The 25,337-nt window shown below is 39.3% G+C and overlaps 1 protein-coding gene across 1 annotated transcript; it reads right to left on the bottom strand.

Moving 5' to 3' along the window:
- Nucleotides 1-2,019: 2,019 nt before the first annotated feature.
- Nucleotides 2,020-4,072, bottom strand: LOC125219172. The gene is made up of 3 exons (XM_048121075.1): nucleotides 3,917-4,072; nucleotides 3,775-3,827; nucleotides 2,020-2,298 (listed from the first exon to the last, which is right to left on the bottom strand). Exons 1-3 carry the CDS (start codon nucleotides 4,005-4,007, stop codon nucleotides 2,170-2,172), a joined length of 273 nt encoding a protein of 90 aa, XP_047977032.1. The 5' UTR covers nucleotides 4,008-4,072; the 3' UTR covers nucleotides 2,020-2,169.
- Between the last annotated feature and the right edge of the window lie 21,265 nt (nucleotides 4,073-25,337).

The raw sequence follows: 25,337 nt of genomic DNA, 5'->3' as shown, positions 1-25,337 counted from the left end.
AGTTCACGTTAATCTTCAATCTTATAATTTTCATGTAGCTAATATTTGATTTAAGTTATTGAAGAGAGAAAAAAATTTAAAGATGGTGTAGTTTCCATACTAGAAACGTCTCATTTTTAATGGGACAACCTAAAAGAAAAAACGTTTCATTTGTAATAGAATATATTGATTATATATTACTGGGTGATATTTTTGTCCAAGAGGAAAAACATTACCTCAATTACAGTACTAAATTAAAGCTAATCACTTTCTTTCTCTTAAAAATTATCTCAAACTTCACACAATTTTTTCAATTTAATTTATTTTTTCACAAATCATTTTCTTTTTCGTCTATCCCATAAAAATATTTTATTTTCATTTATGAAAAGTTCTCTCAAACTCATTATACATATACATCAATTTATGTATAGCTTATACCACTAGGATCCACCATAAAATATTAATAATAATGTGAGTCACACTATTCACTAAAACTATTTTAACTACCTTTCTCATCGTCACTCTTTACCAATTATGCATTTATTCATGTGCTGTCTCAAATGTCTTTATTTTTTTGGGACAAATGGAGTATCAAATTAAAGGTAATTTTACGTGAATTCTAACAACATCCTAATTGTATATGTTTACATGAAGATTTTATTTTCGTAATTAGGGATGTCAATTGGGCTAACCTGTTCGGGTTTAGATCGAACTATTTGAGTGTGGGCTATTCGGGTTGTGTATTTTTGGGTTGTATATTTTAAACCTAACCCAATCCACCGAGTTTTAGGCTAACCCATTGTGCTATTCAGGCCAAAAGGCTTTTGAATATAAACTCTCGTATAAAAAAGTTCTATATAAAATTATTCAAAATTTTAGTTATTCTTCTCTTCTTCATTTTAAAACCATATACTCCTTCCGTCTGCAAAAAATAGAGCACAATTACTGTTTCTGGCCATCCAAAAAAAAAATAGAGCACAATCATTTATAAAAGTTTTCAACAAATAATAACCTTACACATCATTCCACTAACAATACTTCTCACTTACTTTTTCTCCTTCCCTCTTATTTTTTTCTCTTCTATGTTACTTTACCAATTCTACATTAAAACCCGTGTCATACACAAATTGGTCTATTTTTTGTGGACGGAAGGAGTAATATTTTGATATTTTCATGTCTTTCATCAAGAATAGATGGAGAGGAGTCTTTCGTCTTGATCAGCTAGATAAATTAAAATTAGAGTATCAATTCTAATTAAAGCTTGCGTCTTTGTCATTATTTTGGCATCGTTCATAATAAATTCTTTATGAAAAATTAAAAATCTGTTCTTACATGAATCATTGTTAAAATGATAAATATATTGAAATTTTGATAGACTAATTCTCAATTTTGTCTTGATTAGCTTTGGCAGTGGTAAGTCTAAGGTGGCGGATGACGAGACGACAGAAAAATGGGCCGAGGTGGAACTTGAAAGTTGGTAGAATAGAACCGAGTGGAAAGATATGGAATGAAGATGGAATAAGACCAAAGAATTTAAGTGCTCACAAAATATAAGTGCTCTTTGTTTGTTAGACTTTACTTGTGGGCCTCAAGGGATTATAAATCGGAAGAGGTCTGTTATTTCTTAATGGGCCATGGTGTTATTTCTCTTTTCAATGGGTTGTTTAAGACAAACATGGCAACTTGGAATGGAGCTATTACGCTAATTATCAATGTGTTTCTAATTTTGAATGGCTGAATTAACAAGCTTCTTTTGTCCGTGAACAGGTGCATGTTAGATAAAGTAAAGAAAGCAATTAAAGGGTAGAAAGCCGGTGGGTGTTGTTGCTATGCAGATGCTAAGCCAGGATCAGCAGAAATCAACCAATTAATTCCGGTGGCCAGAATTTTTGTTATATTGCTTATTCAGTTGGTGCACACATTGCTTGTGTGGTTAATATGATCTGTTTTGGTAAGCTTCGATGACTAATTAATTGGACCCATAAGAGATGAGAAATCACCACTGTTACACAGCAAATCAGCCAGATGAAACACAATGAATAAAAAAGAAAAAGAAAAGTATTTTCTTTTTATATAGGCAAATTAATAGAAATTTGAGTTTGAACTCAGAGATCTTTGTCTCCATCTCACAGACAAAAAAAACAGGTTCTAGTACACAATGTTCTCTTCATGCCTGCAGTGGACCAACAACTACTTCTTCCCACCACCACCACTTGAGGACTCTGTTGGTGATTTAACAATGCTCAAATACCCACCATCTTTATTAGCAATTGTCACAGCTTTCATCTCATTGCAGTGGTTTATAAACTTGCTCACCTCCTGAAACACAAACCCCAGATTCGCTATCAATGAATATGACACTGTTAGTATGTATTCAAACAATATTAACATAGATCAGCTTTGCTGAAAATAGGAGTTAAGCTACAATGGATATCACTAAACTAAGGACTTGTTCAAGTTCCATGTTATACCCAGATATGTGTTCAAATCCGGCCCAATACTAGTGTTCAAGTTCCAAGCCTTAGTTAGAATTCAAGGCCCACACTGTTGCTCTATGTTATGTGCATAAATCAATTCTCAGTCATTGGGTGGTAAATGGAGCTGCATTGAAGTCCACACCCAGAAATGAAGCTGAATTGGCAATTTTACCCCTCCCAAATTTTTTCTCCCCAAAATCAGATGTCTCAGTGTCGGTATTTTGGTCTATTTTGGTCACAATGGTTTTTAAACCCCTTAAAAAAATTATACTATAAAATTCGAAATTGATTACTTCAAGAGCTATATCTGGAACAATGAACACCTGATATGGATGGTATATATGTGGGCCCTACACGCCCAAAACCCATCCAGATTTATTTATTCCCTATCCATACCAAAGAACTTGAACAAGTCCTAAAGCTACTTGATTCAATTCGTTAAAGAAGAAAAGTAGCCAAGATTGATGAGACCATCTATACAACTTTAGTATACATGACCTATCCTGTTTATTTGCTATAGAACTATTCCCTTTTGAATTTAGACCGGCTTCTAATCGCATCTTAAGCAGGCACACCAACTTCCAGTCTTTTCGACACATGTTAATTGTTGAAGGCAACTCAGGTATCAACAGATTTTATTTAAAAGCTAGCTAGTGTTTTAAGGTACAGAAGTCAGGTGAAGACAATTATACCATCAAGGCCATTGCAGGTTTTAAACAATACATTCAGCTAAGAGGCTGAGCTAGACTGGGTTTGATAAAGCACAAGCTTCGATTATCCTTGAGTTAAACCAATCCCCAAATGAATGTTACGCATCAGAAAGTGTACTATGTGCAAGAAACAATAAATAGTACTCCCTCCGTCCCTGAAAAGTATGAACTATTTCCATTTTAGTCCGTCACGGGAAAGTATGAACTTTTTAATTTTATTTATTTACTCTTCTCTCTAATAAGGTGAGACCCATTCTCCACTAAAAATACATTAATTACTTTTTCTTTCTATCTATCTTAGTTTACCAATTATGCATTAAAACTCATGCCGAACTAAATGTTCATACTTTTCAGGGCCAGAGGAAGTATCAATCTGTACAGCTACTTTGGCAACTCTACCATAATGGATGAGAGTCAAAGTAAAACTCATCCCCAAAAGCCGACTAACTGCATAAATTTTTAGAATTGATGACCTAACAAAACTTATGATTTATATTGATTAAAAGGGAAGAGTAAAATCACATTAATAGCCATACAAATCACTTGGATTTAAACTGTTTTAAACAACAAGACAATACAAAAAAAAAAAGCACAAAAATGAGACATACCCTATCAGCATCCATCGCTTTAGTGACCTTTGATGGCTTCGCAACTTTCTTTCCTTGATAATGGAGTATCAGATAATATGGTTAATTAGACTATGAAAGTAAAGGTATAAATTGATGGAGTATAACTTGCGATTTATGTTACCTTTTCGCGTATGGGCCATTTTTCCATGTCGATTGAGAGGAACTGATTTACTTTTCTTCTGCCCTTTGAAGAGATTTCCCTTCTGCGTCATTTTTCTCTTCTTCAACAGATTTGGGGTTTTAGAAATCCTTTCTAGGGTTTCGGTTGAGAATGAAATAAATAGAGAGACCGGTCGCTCCGGATCCAATTAGTGATCCGGTTCAGTTGGATAAAACAGATTTCAATATAGCAAAATAAAACCGTAAATTATGCACTACTTCACTAAAATTAAATTATTAAATACTTTTTACATATTTATAACGACGGCTGACTATGAATTTATTTTTTTATTCCATTTTAATATTTATAATGTTTAAAAATTTTACAAATTTAAAATTTGAAAAAAATTAAATATTTTCATATTTCTCATTTATAATTTCTTTTTTAAAGTTATTTGGAAAGTTAACAGCACATCATTAATGGATTCTTTGTGTTCCTTCATGGTTGAGAATAGGGGTGCTTAAACGGTTCTCCAGTTCTCAGTTAACCAGAATTGGAATCGGAACTGGCCGGTTAATTGAGAAATCGGAACCGGCGGTACCGGTTCCAACTTTTTATATAAAACCGGTTCCGGTTTGGAATCGGAACCGACCGGTTCCTAACCGGAAACCGGATTATAATTCAATTTTATATTTTATAATTTAACATATTAATAAATCTAATTTAATTGAATTCATTTTGAATTAAATTAAAATAATTTGAAACATTAAGTGATTTTTAGATTTAAATATCGGTAGATTTGCGAGCTCTATTTCTGAAGTATTTAAAATGTTTAAACCGTAAAACTTTGAATCTACCATTATTTTCTCAATCCATTTTTGATGAACTAACTACAATGAGTAGGACATAATAAGTTTGTTTTTAATTTCCAAAGAACTCATACAAATACAATATCATTTCGTATGATAGAAATTTAACTTTAACAATTTTATGTAACAATTCATTTAAGATACGATTTTAACATGTTTGTGAATAATTTATTAACTGTTCCGTTGAATATTAGTTTATCCACAAAAAGTCACAATAAGATCAATTACTATTAGAAATTCCATTGAATGTTAGTTTATCCACAAAAGGGGAAAATAGAATTCAATTTTAAAACTTATTTTTTTAAAAAAATTGCTAAAGTTTAGAACTCTTATTTTTTTTATTAAAAAATTGCTAACATAGACTAGTCCGACCTACTACACTTGTATCACTCTTATCCATATATGAATATTATTGTATTGTTGATTTGTATTTTTTGTGTATTTATTTGAATTTTTAGGTATTATTTGTTATATTTCTAGATGTTGGATTATTATTTTTTTTAGTATTGAACTATTTAAAATTATAAATAAATTCGGATTAAAATTACACATCGGTTCCGGTTCGGAACCGGAATCGACCGGTTCTTAACCGGCCGGTTCCAAACCGGAACCGATCGGTTCCGCTTCCGTTCTATGAAAATTTAAAATCAGTTAACCGGTCAACCGGTCCGGTTAGAACCAGAACCGGCCGAATAAGCAGGCTTAGTTGAGAATGAGTTTAAGAAATTGATGTTTAATGTGTTAAGTGGGTAAGTAAGAAAATTAGATAAAGTAAGGGAAAAAAAAGTAGAGAGATTAAAATAGAAATATGAATAAAGTAAAGGAAATAAAGGAAGATATAGAATGAGGTAGAAATAGAAAGTGAATTAATTGTTATCATATATGAAATCTTAATTATAATGAAACTTTTCAAAATAGAAAAATGACTTAACTACGAAGAAACAGAGAAAGTATATATAAGCGAGACATGAATAGTAATTTTATTGTTAATATAGGAATAAAATGAGTATAGAATTTTTTAAGACAGGGAATACTTGCGCCATACAAATGTTTATAACAGGTAACACTTGCATCATATAAATGTGCAATAATCACACAATTGTGATAAGACAAAGGTTCTTATCGCAGTTCCGATGAAGAGACTCCGTTGTGTTTGGACCGATGGAGCGTCGCGGATTCATTATCCGTCGATCACTTTTGAGTTTGAGTAATTTTTAGCGAGAAAAAAGAGAGCAAGATAAAATAAAATAGAGCTTGTTATTTCCTAATTTTAAATAAGACAAGTCAAGCTTCTATTTATATTAAGGACCCTAGGATGGTTCGACTCTCTTTTGCGATCCGGGAAAGAACCACATAGAAAACCCGGAAAGGAGCTTATAAACACGCTCGACTCACTATCTGAAGTAGCTGGTCTAGACTGTGTGCACAGTAAGGAATATCAAGCTTCCTGGTCCAGCTAATTCACTAGATCACGGGGTCTAGGAACTCACGGAACGTTGGAAGATCTCGGACACACAGAATACCTCTTCAAAACCCTCAACCACGTATACTAAAATTAGCACAGGTAAGTAGGGATCGATCCCACATAGATGAATGCGCAAATAAATATGTTCAAAGACTCGGGAACTATTTTTGGGTTTGCTGCTGCCACGGTTGAGGAAATTAAACTAGACTTGGTGTTGAAATTTGCTATGCTAACAACTAGATTTAAGAACTACTTCCTAAATTTACCTAGACCTGGGAAAACAACTGACGGTGGGGACCATTTACTGAAAAGGTAAAATACGGATGAAAAGCTGGAAAACAACTAACTAAAGTACTAACTAACAGCGACATCATCTTCTTCAACAATTGGCATGAAACATCCAGTAAAAACAGAGTGAGAACGTAATTCGAAACGAAGCAACAGAAATTAAAGCGACAAAATCGAAGAACAATTAAAACTAAGGCAGATCTACGGCTACTAGACGAAGTAAAGTAAAAAGAAAGCAGAAAGTTCAAAATCCATGCACAACTCGGTTTCCCCTGTTCAGATCCACACTTCGGATGCTAAATCCACTCCGGATCCAAGCATCCGAAACAAACTCCGTCCAAAATTATACCCATAGCTACAGATTCGCCGATTAACCACAGATCAACAACAACAAGCACAGATCCACAACCTATTTCCCAGATCAAGCACATAACATTCAAAACAGAGAATAACATTCAACTTCTGAAATAAAACCTCAAAACACAGAATCAACGTAAATCAACACAAAATGAACACCATCGTGACGTAAACTAAACGGTAAGTAGCAAACAACCAATCGACTTCGGAAACGTTGAAGTTCGACGGAATAAAAGTGCAAAAACTGAATGTAAATGATTGTATCTTTGCCCTACGTGAGGGCGGTGTTACCACTGACTTTCTCCGAAGATGAAACCTCTAACTACCCCAAAATTCCCATTTTCCCAAGTGTGTGTGAGTGTGTGAGCTGAGAGTAAATCATGTATATTTCGTGTGTTGCATGCTCCTCTATATATAGGCGTGGAAGTGGGTACAACAGGGGCTCTCTTGTGTGAATAGTCTTCTTTGCCCTCAGCTTTTGACTCCCTTCGTCCAGCCATTTTCTCCTCGAATTCGCTAACTTTTTCGCCCTTTTTCCTTCGCTGGTCCACTGCCTTCAGCTCTTCCTGGACCTAGCGATTTCCTTCACACACCTGGCTTAAAAATTGTGTTAGACCTAGTAAAAAGGCGATTTTTCACCACATAACCGATGCATGAAATTAGCCTTATCACTATCCTATTACACACTTATAATACGGAAAAGCAAGATAAATAACAGTGCATAATAACATGAAACTTTTCATCATTAATGCTGAACAAAGTCTTGAAAACGTTCTGGAGGCTTGATCATCCTTCTTGGTCTCAGCTGCCTCTTCTTCTGATGGTTGAGTACCTCTTCCTCGTCTGGGTTTACAGCAGATGGCTCCTCCTCAGCAGGTGTATTGATACTCGTATCAACTCCCCCTCCGATGGAGATGTCCTTGTCCTTAAGGAGCAAAGAGGGAAATCGACGGAATATATCCTGCAGCGGCTCCCAAGTCGGGGTAGGTTGATCGCCGCCAGACCAACGAACAAGTACCTGATCCACTAGGTAGTTCTTGTACAAAACTGATCTGTGTTCCAAAATCTGAACCGGTGTAGAGAGGGGCTGACCGGCAATGAACTCTGAAGGAAGGTCAGCAGCATATGGACCTGGTTCACCTTGAACAAATTTTCGGAGTAGGCTTACATGAAAAACGTCGTGTATCCGGGCACCAGTGGGAAGTTGTAGACGATATGCGACAGGTCCAATCCTCTGTAACACTTTGAATGGACCATAATATCTCCGAGCCAATTTCGCGGATAGGGGTCGGGCCACCGAATGTTGGCGATATTGTTGCAGCTTAAGGAGAACCATGTCACCAACCTCGAATTGGACGTCACGACGGTGACGGTTTGCAGTGTCCCGCATACGCTGCTGTGAGCGTTGTATATTGCGTCGCAAATCCACAAGGAGCGTACCACGCTGACGAATCAAGTCAGCTACAGTAGGAGGTGTAGAACGAGACGGAGGGGCAGCCACCAACGGAGGTGGTTCACGGCCATATAAGGCATGAAATGGAGATGTACCTAACCCTTCATGATGGAAGCAATTGAGTGCCAATTCGGCCCACGGAAGAAGATTAGACCATTTAGACGGTCCATCCGCTGCAAAGACACGCAAATACTGCTCAAGGCCACGGTTCCTAACTTCGGTCTGGCCATCGGATTGTGGGTGATATGCCGTAGTAAAGTGCAACTTTGTACCGCTCAATGTGAGCATATTCTCCCAGGTCGCATTGAGAAAGACAGTATCTCTGTCAGACACAAGTGTCCTCGGGAAGCCGTGGTGCTTGACAATGGTGTCAATGAAGAGCAATGCCACACGCATAGCATCGAAGCGAGAGGGCAGCGGGACGAAGTGAGTATACTTCGTCAGCCGGTCAACAACGACCATAACAGCGGTGTGCCCCTTCGAAGGAGGAAGTCCGGTCACAAAGTCCATAGAAACATCGTCCCATACTTTAGAAGGAATAGGAAGTGGCTGAAGTAGACCATCGGGCTTTTGTGTGGAGTATTTTGTCGTTTGACAATCAACACACACACTGACAAATTTGATCACATCTTTGCGCATCTTGGGCCAGAAGAACGAAATAGCTAAACGACGGAATGTGCGATCAATGCCTGGGTGACCAGCTACAAGAGTGCTATGATGTTCATGGAGCAACAACTGTTTTGACGGTGAGGCGGCGTCAACATAAATTCTCCTTTTGAAATAGATAAGCCCGTCAACATAAGATAGATGTGTAGGAGCAGTTCCTGACAAAATTGAATCTCGCAGCTTTGTCAATGCCGGCGATGTGGCAGTCTCATGACGCAGAGTATCCAGGATTTCTGGAAATGGGTGTGATAGGGCAGCAAATAAAGCCCCCGTCTCAGGTTCAGGCAAATCAACGCGGGATAAGGCATCTGCAACTCAATTTGAGGCTCCCCGTTTATATTCGATTCGAAACTTAAATCCCATGAGCTTGCGAATATAAAAATGTTGGTCTGGAGTCTGAATTATTTGCTGAAGCAATTCCCTTAAACTCTTTTGGTCTGTGCGTATTACAAACTCCCGGCCAAGAAGATATTGTCTCCACTTTTGAACTGATTCCACAATTGCATATAGCTCTTTGTGATAGGTGGAGGCACTACGCCGACGAACCCCCAATTTCTTGCTAAAGAAGGCCAATGGGTGGCCATCTTGAGGTAAGACCGCACCTATGCCCACATCAGAAGCAATCTGTCTCAAGGTAGAAAGTCCGAAAAAAATCTGGTAGACGGAGAACCGGAGCAGACGTCATGGCTGATTTTAAAGCGAGAAAACTGTCCATGGCAGTAGAGGACCAAGAAAATGCATCCTTTTTGAGGAGGGCAGTAAGTGGTGCAGCGATTGTCGCATAATGCCGAATAAAGCGACGATAATACCCGGTCAAACCAAGAAATCCACGTAGTTGTTTGACATTTTTCGGAATAGGCCAAGACACCATTTCTTCAAGTTTTACTGGGTCTGCCTTGAGGTCGCCATTAGATATCAAATGTCCCAAGTAATCAACAGTAGTGCTACTAAATGAACATTTAGAAAGCTTAACAAAGAAGCAATGTAAGGCGAGAATAGATAAGACCTCATTGATATGTTGAGCATGTTCATGAAGCGTGGCACTATAGATGAGTATATCGTCAAAAAAGACAATGACAGATTGCGCAGAAAAGGCCGAAATATGGTGTTCATTGCAGCTTGAAATGTGGACGGTGCGTTCGTCAACCCAAACGGCATCACCAAGAACTCATAATGGCCTTCATGAGTTCGAAAAGCCGTCTTAAATATATCACCGTGATGCATCCGGATTTGATGATAACCAGATTGAAGGTCCAACTTAGTAAAAAATCGAGCAGAGCCCAATTCATCAAAAAGCTCATCCACCGTCGGAATAGAAAAATGATCGGGAACAGTCACGGTATTAAGGGCGCGATAATCAACACAAAACCTGAAAGTCCCATCCTTTTTCCGAACCAATAAAACCGGTGAAGAGAATGAACTTTGACTGTGGCGAATGATACCTTGATCTAACATCTCCTGTACCTGACGTTCGATCTCATTTTTTTGAAAGTATGGATACCGATAAGGTCAAACGTTGACTCGTTTGGTGTTGGGCAACAAATGTATACGGTGATCGAATTGCCGAGTCGGAGGCATACCCTGTGGCAAACGGAAAACATCAGAGTGAGAGGCGAGAGTCTCACGGATTACAGCAGGCAGATCAGAGGGAAACTCGAGTTCTGTGCATTCCGTGGTAGATGTAGATGAATCAGTCAGAATAATAGCTCATAAACCTCAACGTCATCATCAAAACACAAAATCGTTGATATGCATTGCGGAGAAACCAATCGTGGCTGGGGCGGATCTGCTTTCAAAGAGACAATCGTGTTTTCCTTTAGAAACTCCATTGTCTTTGCGACGTAGTCATGAGTAACTCGGCCCAACGATTCTAACCAATCCATCCCTAAGATAATGTCGGGACCATGGATCGGAAGTAGATAGAAATCCACCAGAAAAGTCAAATTTTGCATATTCAACTGAGCTTGACGAATAATGTGAGAGCAAACTAGAGACCCACCATTGCCGGCATACACCCGAAAAGGTTTAATAGGAGCCAAAGATAAACTCAATTTTTCCGCAATTCGATGATGCATAAAATCATGTGAGCTCCCCGTATCAATCAAAACCCGAACAGGAGTGTTGGATATGTCACCGATTAAACTAAGAGATTTTGAACGTGACTTAGCATCCATAGAATTGATGTGAGAAATATCTGCAGAAACGAGATTCTCATCATCTTTTTCATCAGTGTCTGGAGATGAATCATCCTCTCCGTCATTGTCGGGGCCCATATATGCCAAGAAATTGCGTTTGCACGCATGTCCGGGAGCCCAACGTTCCTCGCAATACCAACATAGCCCCTTTCTCGAACGCTCAGATTTTTCTGCCTGCGATAGGCGAATAACAGGAAGCTTAGACAAAGAGTTCATTGGTTTAGCAGTGGAATTTGGCCTAATATGAGTCCCACTGGAAGATGGTTGAAGATGCTGTCCAACGGTCGTTACTGGTGTAAAGTGCGACTCACGGGAGTGCCAAGATCGACGAGAAAAACCTTGTTGAGGTGATGAACGATCATCGGCACAGGCCGATAATTCCTGAGCTAAGGCAAATGCCGAAGCTAAAGTAGCTGGTCGATGCAACTTTACTTGCCTTTGTGTTGGTTGTTTCAAGCCGGCAATGTAGATGGGCAGGAGAGTCGATTCCGGAACTCCAGAAATCTGATTCATCAATTTCTCAAATGATGTCTGATACTCAGCAACAGTTCCAGTCTGACAAGGTTTAGAGATTAACACGATATAGCTTTCATAACAATGCGGATCAAAGCGTTGGCGCACGTCCTCCAAGAAATCTCGCCATGTGACAAACATATTATTTGCCCGATAGTTGAAGATCCAATCGGCAGCAGGAGGATCGAACATCATAACAACTTAATGGAGTCGATGTGATTCAGGCATACGCATGTGATCGAAGTAATATTGAACACGAGCTATCCAATTAGCCGCATCCGAGCCATCAAAGCGTGGAGGATCCATTTTGACGCGGGGTGTATTTTCAAAGTTCTGATATCCGGGCGGAGGTCGGACGACCGGGGGATCCCAACAAGAAGGTGATCAGCTGTGATGAAAGGTGTGAGGATATGGGTCAATCTGGGTTGTAAGATCAGGTATGTCCCAGCAAGTGGATTGTGGAGGTAAAACGGTTGTAGGATGGTGGGATAAGAGATGCGAATTCCAGGCGGAATTGGGATTGTTCCAGCCCGGTGTGTGGAGTTGACGGTTGATGGGATGTGGTGTATGTGGCAGTTGGATAAAGGAATCATGTGGAAAATGAATAGAACGTGTTGGCTGAGGAGGTTGAGGGAAGTTATTTTGTGGCTGAAGTTGATGAACGTGTGTGTTGAAGCGGTTACCAGAAAAACCGTAGGGGTGAGGTTGTGTAGGTAAGGTGGTGGTGGTGGTGGACGACGTCTGTGGTATAGGTAATGGATTGCCGTAAGGAGGATCAGGATTGGACAATAGTGGTGGTCGGACAGATTCGACACGCCGATTAGTCATCTCCATACGAGCTTCCAACTGATGGATGGCGGTCAAGATTACATCCACAGGGCCGGCTGTAGTGTGAGAACTCTGACCAGTGTCAGGCGGTGGTATTGACGGTTCCCGAGCAGCTTCTGAATTGCGAGCCATGCTAAAATGTTCCTCCTGACCAACTCCAGAATTAGGTAGAGACATGAGAACAAATGAAAGCACCAAATTGATAAGACAAAGGTTCTTATCGCAGTTCCGATGAAGAGACTCCGGTGTGTTTGGACCGATGGAGCGTCGCGGATTCACTATCCGTCGATCACTTTTGAGTTTGAGTAATTTTTAGCGAGAAAAAAGAGAGCAAGATAAAATAAATTAGAGCTTGTTATTTCATAATTTTAAATAAGACAAGTCAAACTTCTATTTATACTAAGGACCCTAGGGTGGTTCGACTCTCTTTTGCGATCCGGGAAAGAACCACATAGAAAACCCGGAAAGGAGCTTATAAACACGCTCGACTCACTATCCTATTACACACTTATAATACGGAAAAGCAAGATAAATAACTATGCATAATAACATGAAACTTGACATCATTAATGCTGAACAAAGTCTTGAAAACGTTCTGGAGGCTTGATCATCCTTCTTGGTCTCAGCTGCCTCTTCTTCTGATGGTTGAGTACCTCTTCCTCGTCTGGGTTTACAACAGATGGCTCCTCCTCAGCAGGTGTATTGATACTCGTATCAAATTGTTTAAACAGTATGGAGCTTTGCACAATACCAAAAATGAAGAAATAGCTTTACAACATTAAAATTGTAGAAACAATGGGTAAATGGTTGATTCCGTCCATATCTCCAAACAAAGGTAATTATACTCAGAAATTTTGGATACAATTAATAATCTTATAGGACTCTCGATGTCACAACCGCACTTTACTAAGGATAGCAAAGTTCGATAATTCATGATTTAGGGGTGGGAAATAACAAATAAGAAAAGGGGAAGAAATGGGGAAGGATAGGTTGGCGATCATACACTTAACAAAATAACAACAATAAATAGAATACGTTCGAATCATGAAGATTCGAGTTAGAGATTCTTACAATACGATCTATCAAACATAAGAGCCTTAAGGAAACTGCAAGGTTCAACTTATTTAATAACACAATGGAAGCAAATGAAACACGATTTCATGTATGAAGACATGAACCACACCGAGAGTACTACATAAACATAAAAGTAAGCTACTTGGATCAGCACGCTCCACTCCACCATGGCTCAACCTGCACATTTAGAAATACATGCAGGGCTGAGTACAAGGGACTCCACCATGGCCCAACCTGCACATTTAGAAATACATGCAGGGCTGAGTACAAGGGTACTCAGTAAACGTATTGCCAAAAGATTCAGTTATACATTTGCAAAATATTGTCAAGCCATCATCACAGTAAATAATCGATTTTTTCGTAAAAAAGCACAAACTTGCTAAATTCTTTGTGACCTAAAAATTCAAATGCAGTTTAAGTTCTTATTGTAATTTGTCATACCACTTCCACGGTTACCGGACCGACCAACCCTTACGATGACACATGGTCCACGTGTACACTAGTTCGAGTAGGGACTCTCCCCTATCTTGGGCCCGAATTCGATTAATAAATTTTGGCATAGCAAATTCGGTATAACCAAAACAGAACGACATCATTACATAAAACAAAATCATTTATGTTAAGAAAACATCATTTGCATAAATAAATATAATCTCAAAAGATTTCATATTTATATCCATATTAGGATAGAAAAGTTCACCTTAATTTTCCAACTTTGGTAAACTAGCTCCTCCTTGGAAAGTTACTTCCTTGCGATTGCCTTTATTTGAGAAAAATAAATAAGCTACTCCCTCCGTTCCATAATAAATGACACACTTTGATAATGGCACAAGATTTTAGGAGATGTTATTTTGTGTGTTGAGTGGAAAGGAAAAATATTATATCTATATTAATGTGAGAGAGAACTTTTTCCAAAAAGAGAAATATGACATTTTTTTTGGGACAAACTAAAAAGGAAAGTGTGACATCTATTATGGGACGGGAGGGAGTACTTAGCTTCGAGATAAAAATTAAAGACGGATGAACCTATCCTATAGGGATATGCATCCTATTTCTCCTTATATATTTAATAGATTCTTACATTACAATATTAGAAATTAGAGTAAAGGTAAATTTTGGTCCTAAACATATGACCAAAGTACGAATTTGACCCAAAACATTAACTTTTTGAAAAACGGGTCCATAATAAATGAAAATGTCACCGAAGTAGTCCTTTATTTTACGGTTCCGTAAAAAAACTAACAGTCAACGCTAATTGCACAGTGGCATGACCATTAGTTTTTTGACAGAACCGTAAAAAAAGGACCACTCCGATAATGATTTCATTTATTATGGACCTGTTTTTCAAAAAGTTAATGTTTTGGACAAAATTCATATTTTGATCATATGTTTATGACCAAAATTGACCTTTACTCTAAAAATTAATCAATCAAAAGATTAATTATTTAAATAAATCTTGAAGATTCGCTTAAACAAGCTCACTTGCCTTAAATTAATTCAAGGAAAACTTAATTCTAAACAATTATTAATTCATTCACAACAATTAATCCAACCTTTAACCAAAGGTTAACTATATAAAAGCCAAATATAAATGAGCCCAACCAATAATATTAGGACTCACTTAAATTTTCAGCCCAAGACATTTAAAATGGGAAGTCCAAAGGTGAAATCGTTGTAATTATTGAGGCCCAACTAATTTTAGGAAAAGAAATCCATAAGCAACAGAACGGAGGAAAACCCAACTCAATTCCACTCCATCATTTTCACGCCTACCTCTTTCATTTAGTCTCTTTCTCTCTAACTCTCTTCCTTTTCACTGCGTGATATGATCTTATAAATTAGGAAATCTCAATTATTTAATTATCTTTTGATTCACCATATCTTTCTATTTAGATATTTATTTCTTATTTGATAATATAAGTTAGGAATAATAGTATTCTAGTATTATAAATATGAGAAACTGTTATTATTTAATTAAATAATGAATTAATATAATATTTTCCCCAACCAGATATCAACGTGTGTTTTCCAATCATGGGTGATGTCAATGGAGCTCACATATTTGATCCAGGAGCTTTTGAGCCAGATGATAGTATCCACTGACCAGCAGGGGCAGTCGCTACCGCCGTCGTGCTGGGAACCACCACACCAATGCCAGCAGTTCAGTTGGCCATCCTACGATCAGCCACCCGTGTGGAAGCCGTCGTGTTGGGGTCTGCCAGCCCATCGTGCATCACAGGAACACCCAGTATATGATCAACCGCCACCACAGCCGCATACCTATTGGCGGCCACGATCAGAGTGCCCGCTGCAACCACCACTGCCACAGCAGCCCTCCGGCAAAAATACCTATTCATCTCAAAGCAATTTTGATAATTCCGATGGAGTGAATTCCAACCTAGAAGATTCACATGAAAATGGCTATATATCTGGACAATATAGGACAAAAGATTTTGTGGAATCAGATGTCAAATGCAAAATTGATTCTAACATCTACAAAGATACTCCATCCGTCAGCCATTAGGAGTCCCATTCATGGGCGGCACGGATTTTAAAAAATGTTAAAAAAAGTGAGTGGAAAAAAGGTAGTAGAATAGAGGTCTCACTTGTATATATTAATTTTAAATGAATCGTGAGTGGAATGAGTTAGTGGAAGATGAGACCCTATTATCATTTATGGTAAAAGTGAACCGGGATGGACTAAAATGAAAAAACGGGACTCCTATTCGCGGACGGAGGGAGTACTTGTTGTAATGTTCTAAGAAGATATGATATGATATGATGCCTATGGCAGTTCAAATGAGGATCCATAGTGTGGGAAGATATCACGGAAGATACATCAAGATTAGGAACTAAATTAGAATGATCTCACATTAATTGTAAATTATCTCTTCCTGATTTTTATAGCTAGGGTAAATCATACCATATGTACATGATTCTCAGCCTATTTAGGCGTGTATTCTCCTCTCTATGAAATACACTTGAATGAATATATGAAACAATAGCAAACATGGCTTCAGAGCAGGAGATTCAGAGGCTCAGAAAATAGTTCATCATCGCCAATACCTTGTCCCGACCAGAAGGCGACGGACAACCGAACCTGCAAAATGTCAGGGGATGAAGATGATGTTAAACCCGGCGATATCAGACTCAAAACCAGCAAGAATGTGACGGTAGCATTCGAACTAAATGGGAGAAATTATCCATTATTGGCTCGGCTTATGCGAGTTGCCATTGGATGCAGACGGGCGTCGAGGCACATCACGGGAGTGCCGGCGCCCCCAGACCCAACAGATAAGGAGTATCTGGAGTGGGAAGAGACCGATTTGGTGGTCTTTTCCTGGATCGTTGACAATATGGAGATCAACCTCGTCGGAGATTTCGCACATCACCAAAGTGCGAAGGCGATTTGGGATAGCTTGGCTGTGACGTATCAAAGTACGTCGGATGCATATTGATATACGACCTAGAGGAGAAGGTCAGTCGAATTGTCCAAGGGGACATGGATCTGGAAACGTACTGGAGAACCCTGCACGGAGTATGGGTGGAGATCAATAGATGCCAGAACAAAACCATCACCTGCTGCGACAAAGGAGTGTGTCAGTATCGAGAAATCATCAATACACGCAGATTATACAAATTTTTGGCCGGATTGAATTCTCAATACGAAGGAGTCAGAAGGGATATCCTCAAAGATAGCCCGACACCTCCGGTGGACGTCGCATATGGCTGGGTAAAACGGGAGGCTATACGACAGAAAATCATGTCGCCGGCGAACCCGACTGGAGCGTCGACTGGAGAAGCGCCGTCAGGAGGAGTGGGCTTCGGATTCGGAGCCCGAAACCAGCGAACCTCATCCCAACCGGCGCCGCCCCGCCAGCAGACCCAACACCCCGCCGCCACCAACAACCGTCGTGGTGGAGCCAACAAGCCAGACAAAACCAAGTTGTGGTGCTCTCATTGCGGGATGAATAAACATACCAAGGAAACCTGCTTCAAATTAGTGGGATTCCCGGAATGGTGGGATGAAACTCAAAAGGGGAAGGCACGATTGGCCATCGGAGTGGAGGAAGCCGGTGGAACAGAGTTCAATTCCCGTGGGAGAGGCACCGACGGAGAAACTCCACGCGGCGGCAGCGGCAGGCGAGGCGAAGAAGTCGGGCAGGCAGCCTTCGCCGGACGCGTCGGAGGAGAAGAGAGCGGCGGCGGGATTTTCCCAGGAGGTAATGGGCTGGGTTTGAGAAACCCTAGCCCAATTTATAATTTTCCTGCCAGCCCCTCTTTTTTGAAAAAATTACATATTGAACCCCATGTCTCACAATCTGAACCCCATAGTTTGAGTATTTCGAAAAATGACCCCATATTGTGTGATAATGCATTTGTCAGCCCCAATAGATTTGAAATCTTGCACAAATTGCCTATTGCATGTAATGTAGAATGTAAGCCGAGTGAAAAAGATAGAGGGTGGATTTTTTATTGTGGGGCGACTGATACTATGACTCATGATAGGAGGGATTTTTTGGATTTTTGTGGAAAAATGAAAAGTCAAATACAGACTGCAGATGGGGAATTAACATCAGTAGAGGGTAGTGGAACAATTGAGATTTCTCCCACGCTAAAATTGTCGAATTGTCTCTATGTTCCCAAATTATCTCACAAGTTGATGTCTATTAGTCACGTGACGAAGGAATTAAATTGTACGCTACTAATGCATCCTAATTTCTGTGTATTTAGTTAACCGTCTACCAACAAAAATTTTAAACATGAAAACTCCTTTACAACTTTTATCTTCCCTAGCCAAAGTACCTGAACCACTTACCTTACCACTTAAAATATTTGGGTGTTCCGTGTATGTCCATGTTCCAAAACACGGAAGATACACCAAGATTAGGAACTAAATTAGAATGATCTCACATTAATTGTAAATTATCTCTTCCTGATTTATAGCTAGGGTAAATCATACCATATGTACATGATTCTCAGCCTATTTAGGCGTGTATTCTCCTCTCTATAAAATACACTTGAATGAATATATGAAACAATAGCAGACACATAGAAACCTCTTTCTGGGGAAGATGGTGCTAAATAAACTAATTGGTTGCTATCTACTCTATTTGTTTCCGCTGTTATACATGAAAAAGTAGGCACTGGTGACTCCAAGGCTAGTGACGAAGTATCAAGTGTTTCCATAACAACTGCTTTGTGTGATTTGTTTAACAAAATCATAATGAAGTACATCGACAGCACTGATGTGTGGACATCGGAGCTGTTCCTTTCCACCGCGGATGTCTGTGCGCTTTGTCAGCTTAGTGCAAATATTGAGCATAGGCACATATTTGGTTCCCACCTTGAGGACAAGGTGGATTTCAACCGTGGGGAGTTGATACGAGTATTACTATTATTTAGTTAGATAAATTAGGGACTTGTATATCTTTTCCATATACTCCCTCCGTCCGCGAATAGGAGTCCCGGTTGGCCATTTTCATCCGTCCGCCATTAGGAGTCCCGGTTAGACATTTTATCTTGAGAGTATAGAAAATGACCCCACTTTTCCCTTAATTTAGAAGCTGCAATTAATTTTAATCCACTTTGATTGCAAATAATAATATAAATGGGTCCCACATTCCACTATCACACACTTAAATTATTACACTCAAACTTTTCTTAAAACCCGCACCCAACTCAACTGGGACTCCTATTCGCCGACGGAGGGAGTATTAGTTTTCTTGTTCATTAAGTTAATATTAGTATTATAAATAGGGCTATTGTTGTCTTTGTGAATCAATGAATGAAATAATATATTTTGTCTTTTATCTTTATTTATTTTTCCGTCAAGAATCCTATTGATTGTCAATAGAGCGACGTTTCTCTGCGACTTTCTTCATCTTCTCCGAATTGATAAGGGTTCTTCCCTTATCAAACTCAGGGAGATGAAGTTATTAGTCTTCTGTTTCTAAAGTTTCTGGATTTCGCAAACCAGTTCATTTCTCGGTGGGTAGATGAGTGTCGGGGCAGTTTTTTGGGGAACTATTCATGCATAGCTTATGTGAATGCTGATTACAATAAAGCCATTTTATGTTTCGCAACATTGTTCAGCAACGGTTGTTTTCAGGAGTGGGTGTTGATATTCACATTTGTTTGTCGTCTTCTCATTTCGATACCAAGGAGATGTATGCCATGATTTCAGTGGTGGTTGGTTTAGTGCGCATATCTGTTATGATCTTCATTGCTTGGCGTTGGATGGTACTCAATCAGATGCAAGAGTAGTCATTGTTTGGTTTTGAATCTGCTGTAAATGCAATATATCAGTTTCTTGACAACAATCTTCTTGGAAAAGAAATAGTGATGAAGAGGCCATCCGCAGTATTTGGACAAGGAGTTCAAAAGTTAAAGAATGATAAGCACCACTTGGTGATTTCCATACTCCTAAAACATAATTTTAATTAAATTGAGGGGATACTGTAGAGAGAAAGAAGAGAATATGTTGATATATGAGTACATGCCAAACAAAAGCTTGGATATTTGTATTCTTGACAACAATCCATCTCACAAGGATTGGAAGACACATTTTCATATCATGGAAGACAATGAAATGGACTATTGCTATTCTAATTCTCGTTTCCACCTTGAGGACAAAGTGAATTTCGTCCATAGAGGAGTTGATAGGGCTCTTAATATGCAAATCTAAGCCGAAAACTAGAGTTGCTAATTGGCCCAGGCCAGCCGACCCACCAGTGAAATGAAGCGGGCATGGGCTGGGCTAATTGGTTGGAATGGTCTCCAATTGGGCCGTTTTGTAAACCCAGGCCCGACCAAGGTCTAGGACCATCTGAAGCCCAGCCCAGACCCATCAGAGGCCCACTTTATATAATTAGCTTTTTTAATATAATTAGGTAATTAACCACTAATAATAATATATTTTTCTATTTATGCGTGACATCTTTTGCATGAGACATGTTAGTCTTTTCTATATCATTCCAATTTGTTGGATGTCTCCATATGGATTCAAAAAGTAATAGTCTAATATCTAAGCAAGTTTCCAACTAAATCATGAATGCAACATCCAATCTTCACTGTAAAAAAAGAAGTTAGTCTTTTCTATATCATATCTTATGTTTTTTTATCCTAAGATGTAAAAAAGAAGTTCTGAGTTTATCATTAAAAATATTACGTATTCAAACCTCAATATTTGATGAATAATTATAGAATTCTCAATATTTTTAGTTAGTTTAGGGTTTATGGTATTCTTTTGAATTAACATTATATTCAAACTCATTGCTCCCTTTTGAATCGAGGATATAGTAACTTTTCTTGGATCTATCAGTCTAAGCTGGAGACAATAGATCTTAATATTATTGAGCATTCTTTGATTCAAAGTTGCACCCCGTCTTAATTGAAAAAACAAATAATGTTTCAGGAAGAAATCTAGACTCTGTTCCTATCTAACGGAATGCCATTGGATCAAATGACAAAGACATTGTTAAGAAAAAGATGTTTTTTCTCGGATTAAATGAAAATTGGATTAATGTAACAAGAGAGAGATTTCCGATTCCTTAGTCGGAAAGATATGCGGCTATGAAAGAGGAATTAAGTGAAACACAATTGAATGGGTGGTAGAGTGGTGGAAACGCTTCTTTCTTATATAAATAAAAAAAAGCTCAGCCTAGCCTAGCCTGCCTCAGACATGGGCCTGGGCTGGGCCTCAATATAGGCGGGTCTTGGCAGGCCTCGACCGGCCCAACCCACTTTAACAACTCTACCGAAGATCATCTCCAATATATCTTTCTTTGTTTCAATTGATTCAACATAGATTTTATTTTAGTTAGTTATCCTTACTTATTTTCAATATCTTTTGTAAGCTTTTTATTTAATTATCTTGCTTGATTAGCAAGATACTACATTTTAGGGTTTAGAATTCTATAAATAATAGAATTCTATAGTATTTTCATTCATTGAGAAATACTCCCTCCGTCCCGCTTTAGCAGTCCCATTGACTTTTCTGCCATCTTTTTGTAAAAATAATAAAAAATAGTTAAAGTGGAGAAATGGTAAAGTAAGAGACACAATAATGTAGATAAGACTCTTCTCTATATTATTCTCTCTCTTAATTTACCATTTCACCTCTTTAACTATTTTTTATCATTTTTACAAAAAGAAGGCAGAAAAGTCAATGGGACTGCTAAAGTGGGACGGAGGGAGTAAAATTAATTACTTATTCTCATTCTCGGTTCTGACAGAAATCGTCCCCTAGCACCTTAACTAGTGTTTATCTTTCTTTTGTTTTCATTACAAACGTGTAATAAATCAAGGGTCTATCATAGTCACTTATCAGTCTTTTTCTCTGGATAATAAGTATATTTCATCTTGCGATTATTATGTACTACAAAAATAAATTTGTCGAGTGTAATATAACCGAATAAAATAAAAGAAAGGAGTACACGAAAATGACATGTAAATAAAATGAAATATAGAATCATAAACAGTAAAACCGTAAATAAGTTGAGTTGAGAACTTCACTTTTCACCTCGAACAATACCGCTGACAGACAAGCTTCGGATGATGGAAAATGCACAAGATAGATGAAGCATATAAAGAGTGAGAGAAAGCATGTATGCATAGATTGCTTGGGTGTTGATGCCGAGAAATGGATATCCTATCTATAGGCATTGCTGGAGGATCAATGCGGACTCAACTTACCATTATTGTTGGAGTGTAAAGGTAAGAGGTTAAAGATGTCTATTATGGACGCGTGCTGAACGTGTTAAGAACGTGAACCTGGACAGAAGTATCTTGACACTACTCATGTTGTTGTTCCTTCAAGGGACATATTTGGACGACACTTTCAATGTGCACGCATGGATAGCTACATGTTAGGCCACATATGCTTATTTTCCACGTTGTGTTGGGCTACGTGTCCAACGTAGGGTTTGACTATTTTAATTTGGTTCATTTATGTGGTACAAAAAGATGAAACTAGGCAAGGATAATGTCCAACAACCAGACCAAATGAATAGTTCAAAGACCAATTTTCAAGGCTTACGACTGTGCTTGCGACAAGGCGGATGGTGGTTGCAATGCATGTGAGTTTGACCTTTACATCCTATCTCTTGTGCACTTTATTTACATGTAATAATTTAATATCTTGAATACAAGTTTAATAAGGTTTTTTTTCCAATGTGAGATTGATTTACATACACACTTCCTCCATCTCACTATAGTTGAGTGATACGATCCGTATCTTAGGGAAATCTCAATTATTTAGTTATCTTTTATTTCATCATATCTTTTCTATATCTTTGTTTTCTTATTCAATAAGTTAGAGTAGTATTCTAGTATTATAAATAGGAGAGCTTGTTTTCATATTTAATCATCCAACAATGAATCAATGAATGAAAATATTATTTACTCATATATCTTGTGAATTATCTTTCAACCCTAGTTCTCACGCTGCCCGACAGAGAAACCGCGCACAGCCTGAAACTATTACTTCCGCCGACCCGACGAAGGGCGTCGGAACACTTTTCGATCGCCGCAAACACGCTGCCGATCGCAGTTAAGGAGAAGTTCCTTAACAACTGGTGCTTTCATCCAGAGCTCACCCTCCCACCATCTCGAATCAAAGCTACGCCGCTGCCTGACGTAAAACATTCCGCGCACAACAACTGCTTTGGTCGTCGAATCCTTCCTGTCCGTCGAGCTCTAGCCGCCAGACAACTCTACTTCTGCAACGCCTGACGGGAAGGATTCCCGCGTGCCGCGTCGATTTCAGACCACTATCATGTTGTACGACTACATCAACTATTATAGTCGTCAATACGACCTCCCTCAGCTTGCGCAACCGTTCTGTCCCTACCAGCCGGTCCAACCACGGCGTGCAACCTGTTGGGATCTCCCCCGAAATCTGACCACTGTCGAGTTTCCAGCCCTACGACCCACCACAGTCGCGACATCCCTCTTGTTGGGAACCACCGCCTCGCCGTGCATCGCGAGGATGTTCGGATTATGATCAGCCCGTACAGCGAATTGATCGCTGCTGTCCACCACCGTATTTTGGCCCATATATGGACCCGGATTCGGACCTGCAGCCGCGACAATCCTATGCACGATATCGTTCGTGGCAGCCTCAATATCAGCCTCGTTCAGCCACCAAAGCGGAGGACCCGATTAACGTAAAATTAGACCGCCTATTGGAAGCATTTGACAGGATGGAAACTTGGGTCGATGCCACAAATCGCCGGTTTAGCAAATTCCGATCATCACCGCAGCCCGAGCCCGACCTTGATCAGCCAAATGTTTCCGCGCCGCTCTGAAAGATGGCATATCTTCCATCGAGAAATAATGAGGCTTCTTTTGGGCCTTCAGGTTTAGTCCCCAACGAGTCAGCAGATCCACCACGACACCGCACCAAATTTGATCAACCCCCAGCGAGCCAGCTTTCGTGTTGGGAACCACCTCTAATGGCAACCCCTGCTGTAGACCATATCTACCAACCATACCAGCCGCCACCGCCGTTGCTGCAATCAGATTGCCAGCCGCAGCAACCGAGTCCAACACCGCCCTTGGAGCTGCTGCCCTACTCCGCCCCAAGACCTTCCCCGCCCTTGCACCCGCTGTCTGTGATAGTTCCATTGTTGGCCTCTAATGGTCATTCACAAGCTGTCCCGAGTTCAAGGAAGAAGGAGTGGCAAACAAATCTTCACAATGCTGATGAGTATGGTTTTTTAAAAGTTGTGCCTTGCCTTCTTGATGTTGGGGTGGAAGAGGGCATTGTTGAAGACAAAGTGAAAGAGAATGGAACAAGATCGAAAGGTTTAGTTGGGAGTAAAGATGATGAAGATAGTGATATATTTAAGATGATCAAAATGATCACTGTGCGCGCATTCGATCCTGGTATATGTGTCAGTTTCAGCAATAAAAAAAGTGAATTTCTTGCTATGCAGATGGCAAAACTGGATTCACGTGATAGCAAGAAGGAGCTTCACCATGGAGAAGTAATCAAGTGCCTGTTTGCCACATGGACCTTTTGCATCGAACTACACATGTCGGCAAACCATGTTGTCTTCAATACTACTCCGGAATTTAATGGGGATTTGAATGTCACTGATATTACAAGCATGAATCCTCGATTACCATCGCTCGACGCCGATGGAAGGTTGATTCCTTCGCGAAATAACAAGCCGTGTTTGATCATTCAGGGACGTGTTGCGGAGCTTTTCATTTTAGCGTTGAATTTGGATGACCACATCAATCCGCCTTTGTTGATTTTTTATGGAGGTGATGAAGGGAAACACTTAGTTGCTCGGTGTGTGTTTGATCCAGGAGGAGACGCCTCGCCAAGGCTTTTGCTTTCAACTCTCGTCGTTGCGTCGTGTTTCCACCTTGAGGACAAGGTAGATTTTAACCGTGGGGGAGTTGATACGATCCATATCTTAGGGAAATCTCAATTATTTAGGTATCTTTTATTTCATCATATCTTTTCTATATCTTTGTTTTCTTATTCAATAAGTTAGGGTAGTATTCTAGCATTATAAATAGGAGAGCTTGTTATCATATTTAATCATCCAACAATGAATCAACGAATGAAAATATTATTTGACCACATATCTTGTGAATTATCTTTCAACCCTAGTTCTCACGCTGCTCGACGGAGAAACCGCGCACAGCCTTAAACTATTACTTCCGCCGACCCGACGAAGGGCGTCGGAATACTTTTCGATCGCCGCAAACACACTGC

The sequence above is a fragment of the Salvia hispanica genome, chromosome 4 (assembly GCF_023119035.1).
Source record: "Salvia hispanica cultivar TCC Black 2014 chromosome 4, UniMelb_Shisp_WGS_1.0, whole genome shotgun sequence".
Lineage (NCBI taxonomy): Eukaryota > Viridiplantae > Streptophyta > Magnoliopsida > Lamiales > Lamiaceae > Salvia > Salvia hispanica.
Note: the sequence above shows the minus strand (reverse complement) of the source record. Positions and strands in the feature narration are given on the sequence as shown.

Bases quoted from the DNA above. Each gene is read 5' to 3' on its own strand.
- LOC125219172 (XM_048121075.1), bottom strand. From the start codon at position 4,007: ATGACGCAGAAGGGAAATCTCTTCAAAGGGCAGAAGAAAAGTAAATCA. The intron at 3,828-3,916 runs GTAACATAAATC...TCCATTATCAAG, and splicing joins AATGGCCCATACGCGAAAAG to GAAAGAAAGTTGCGAAGCCA. The intron at 2,299-3,774 runs GTATGTCTCATT...TTTGTGTTTCAG, and splicing joins AAGCGATGGATGCTGATAGG to GAGGTGAGCAAGTTTATAAA.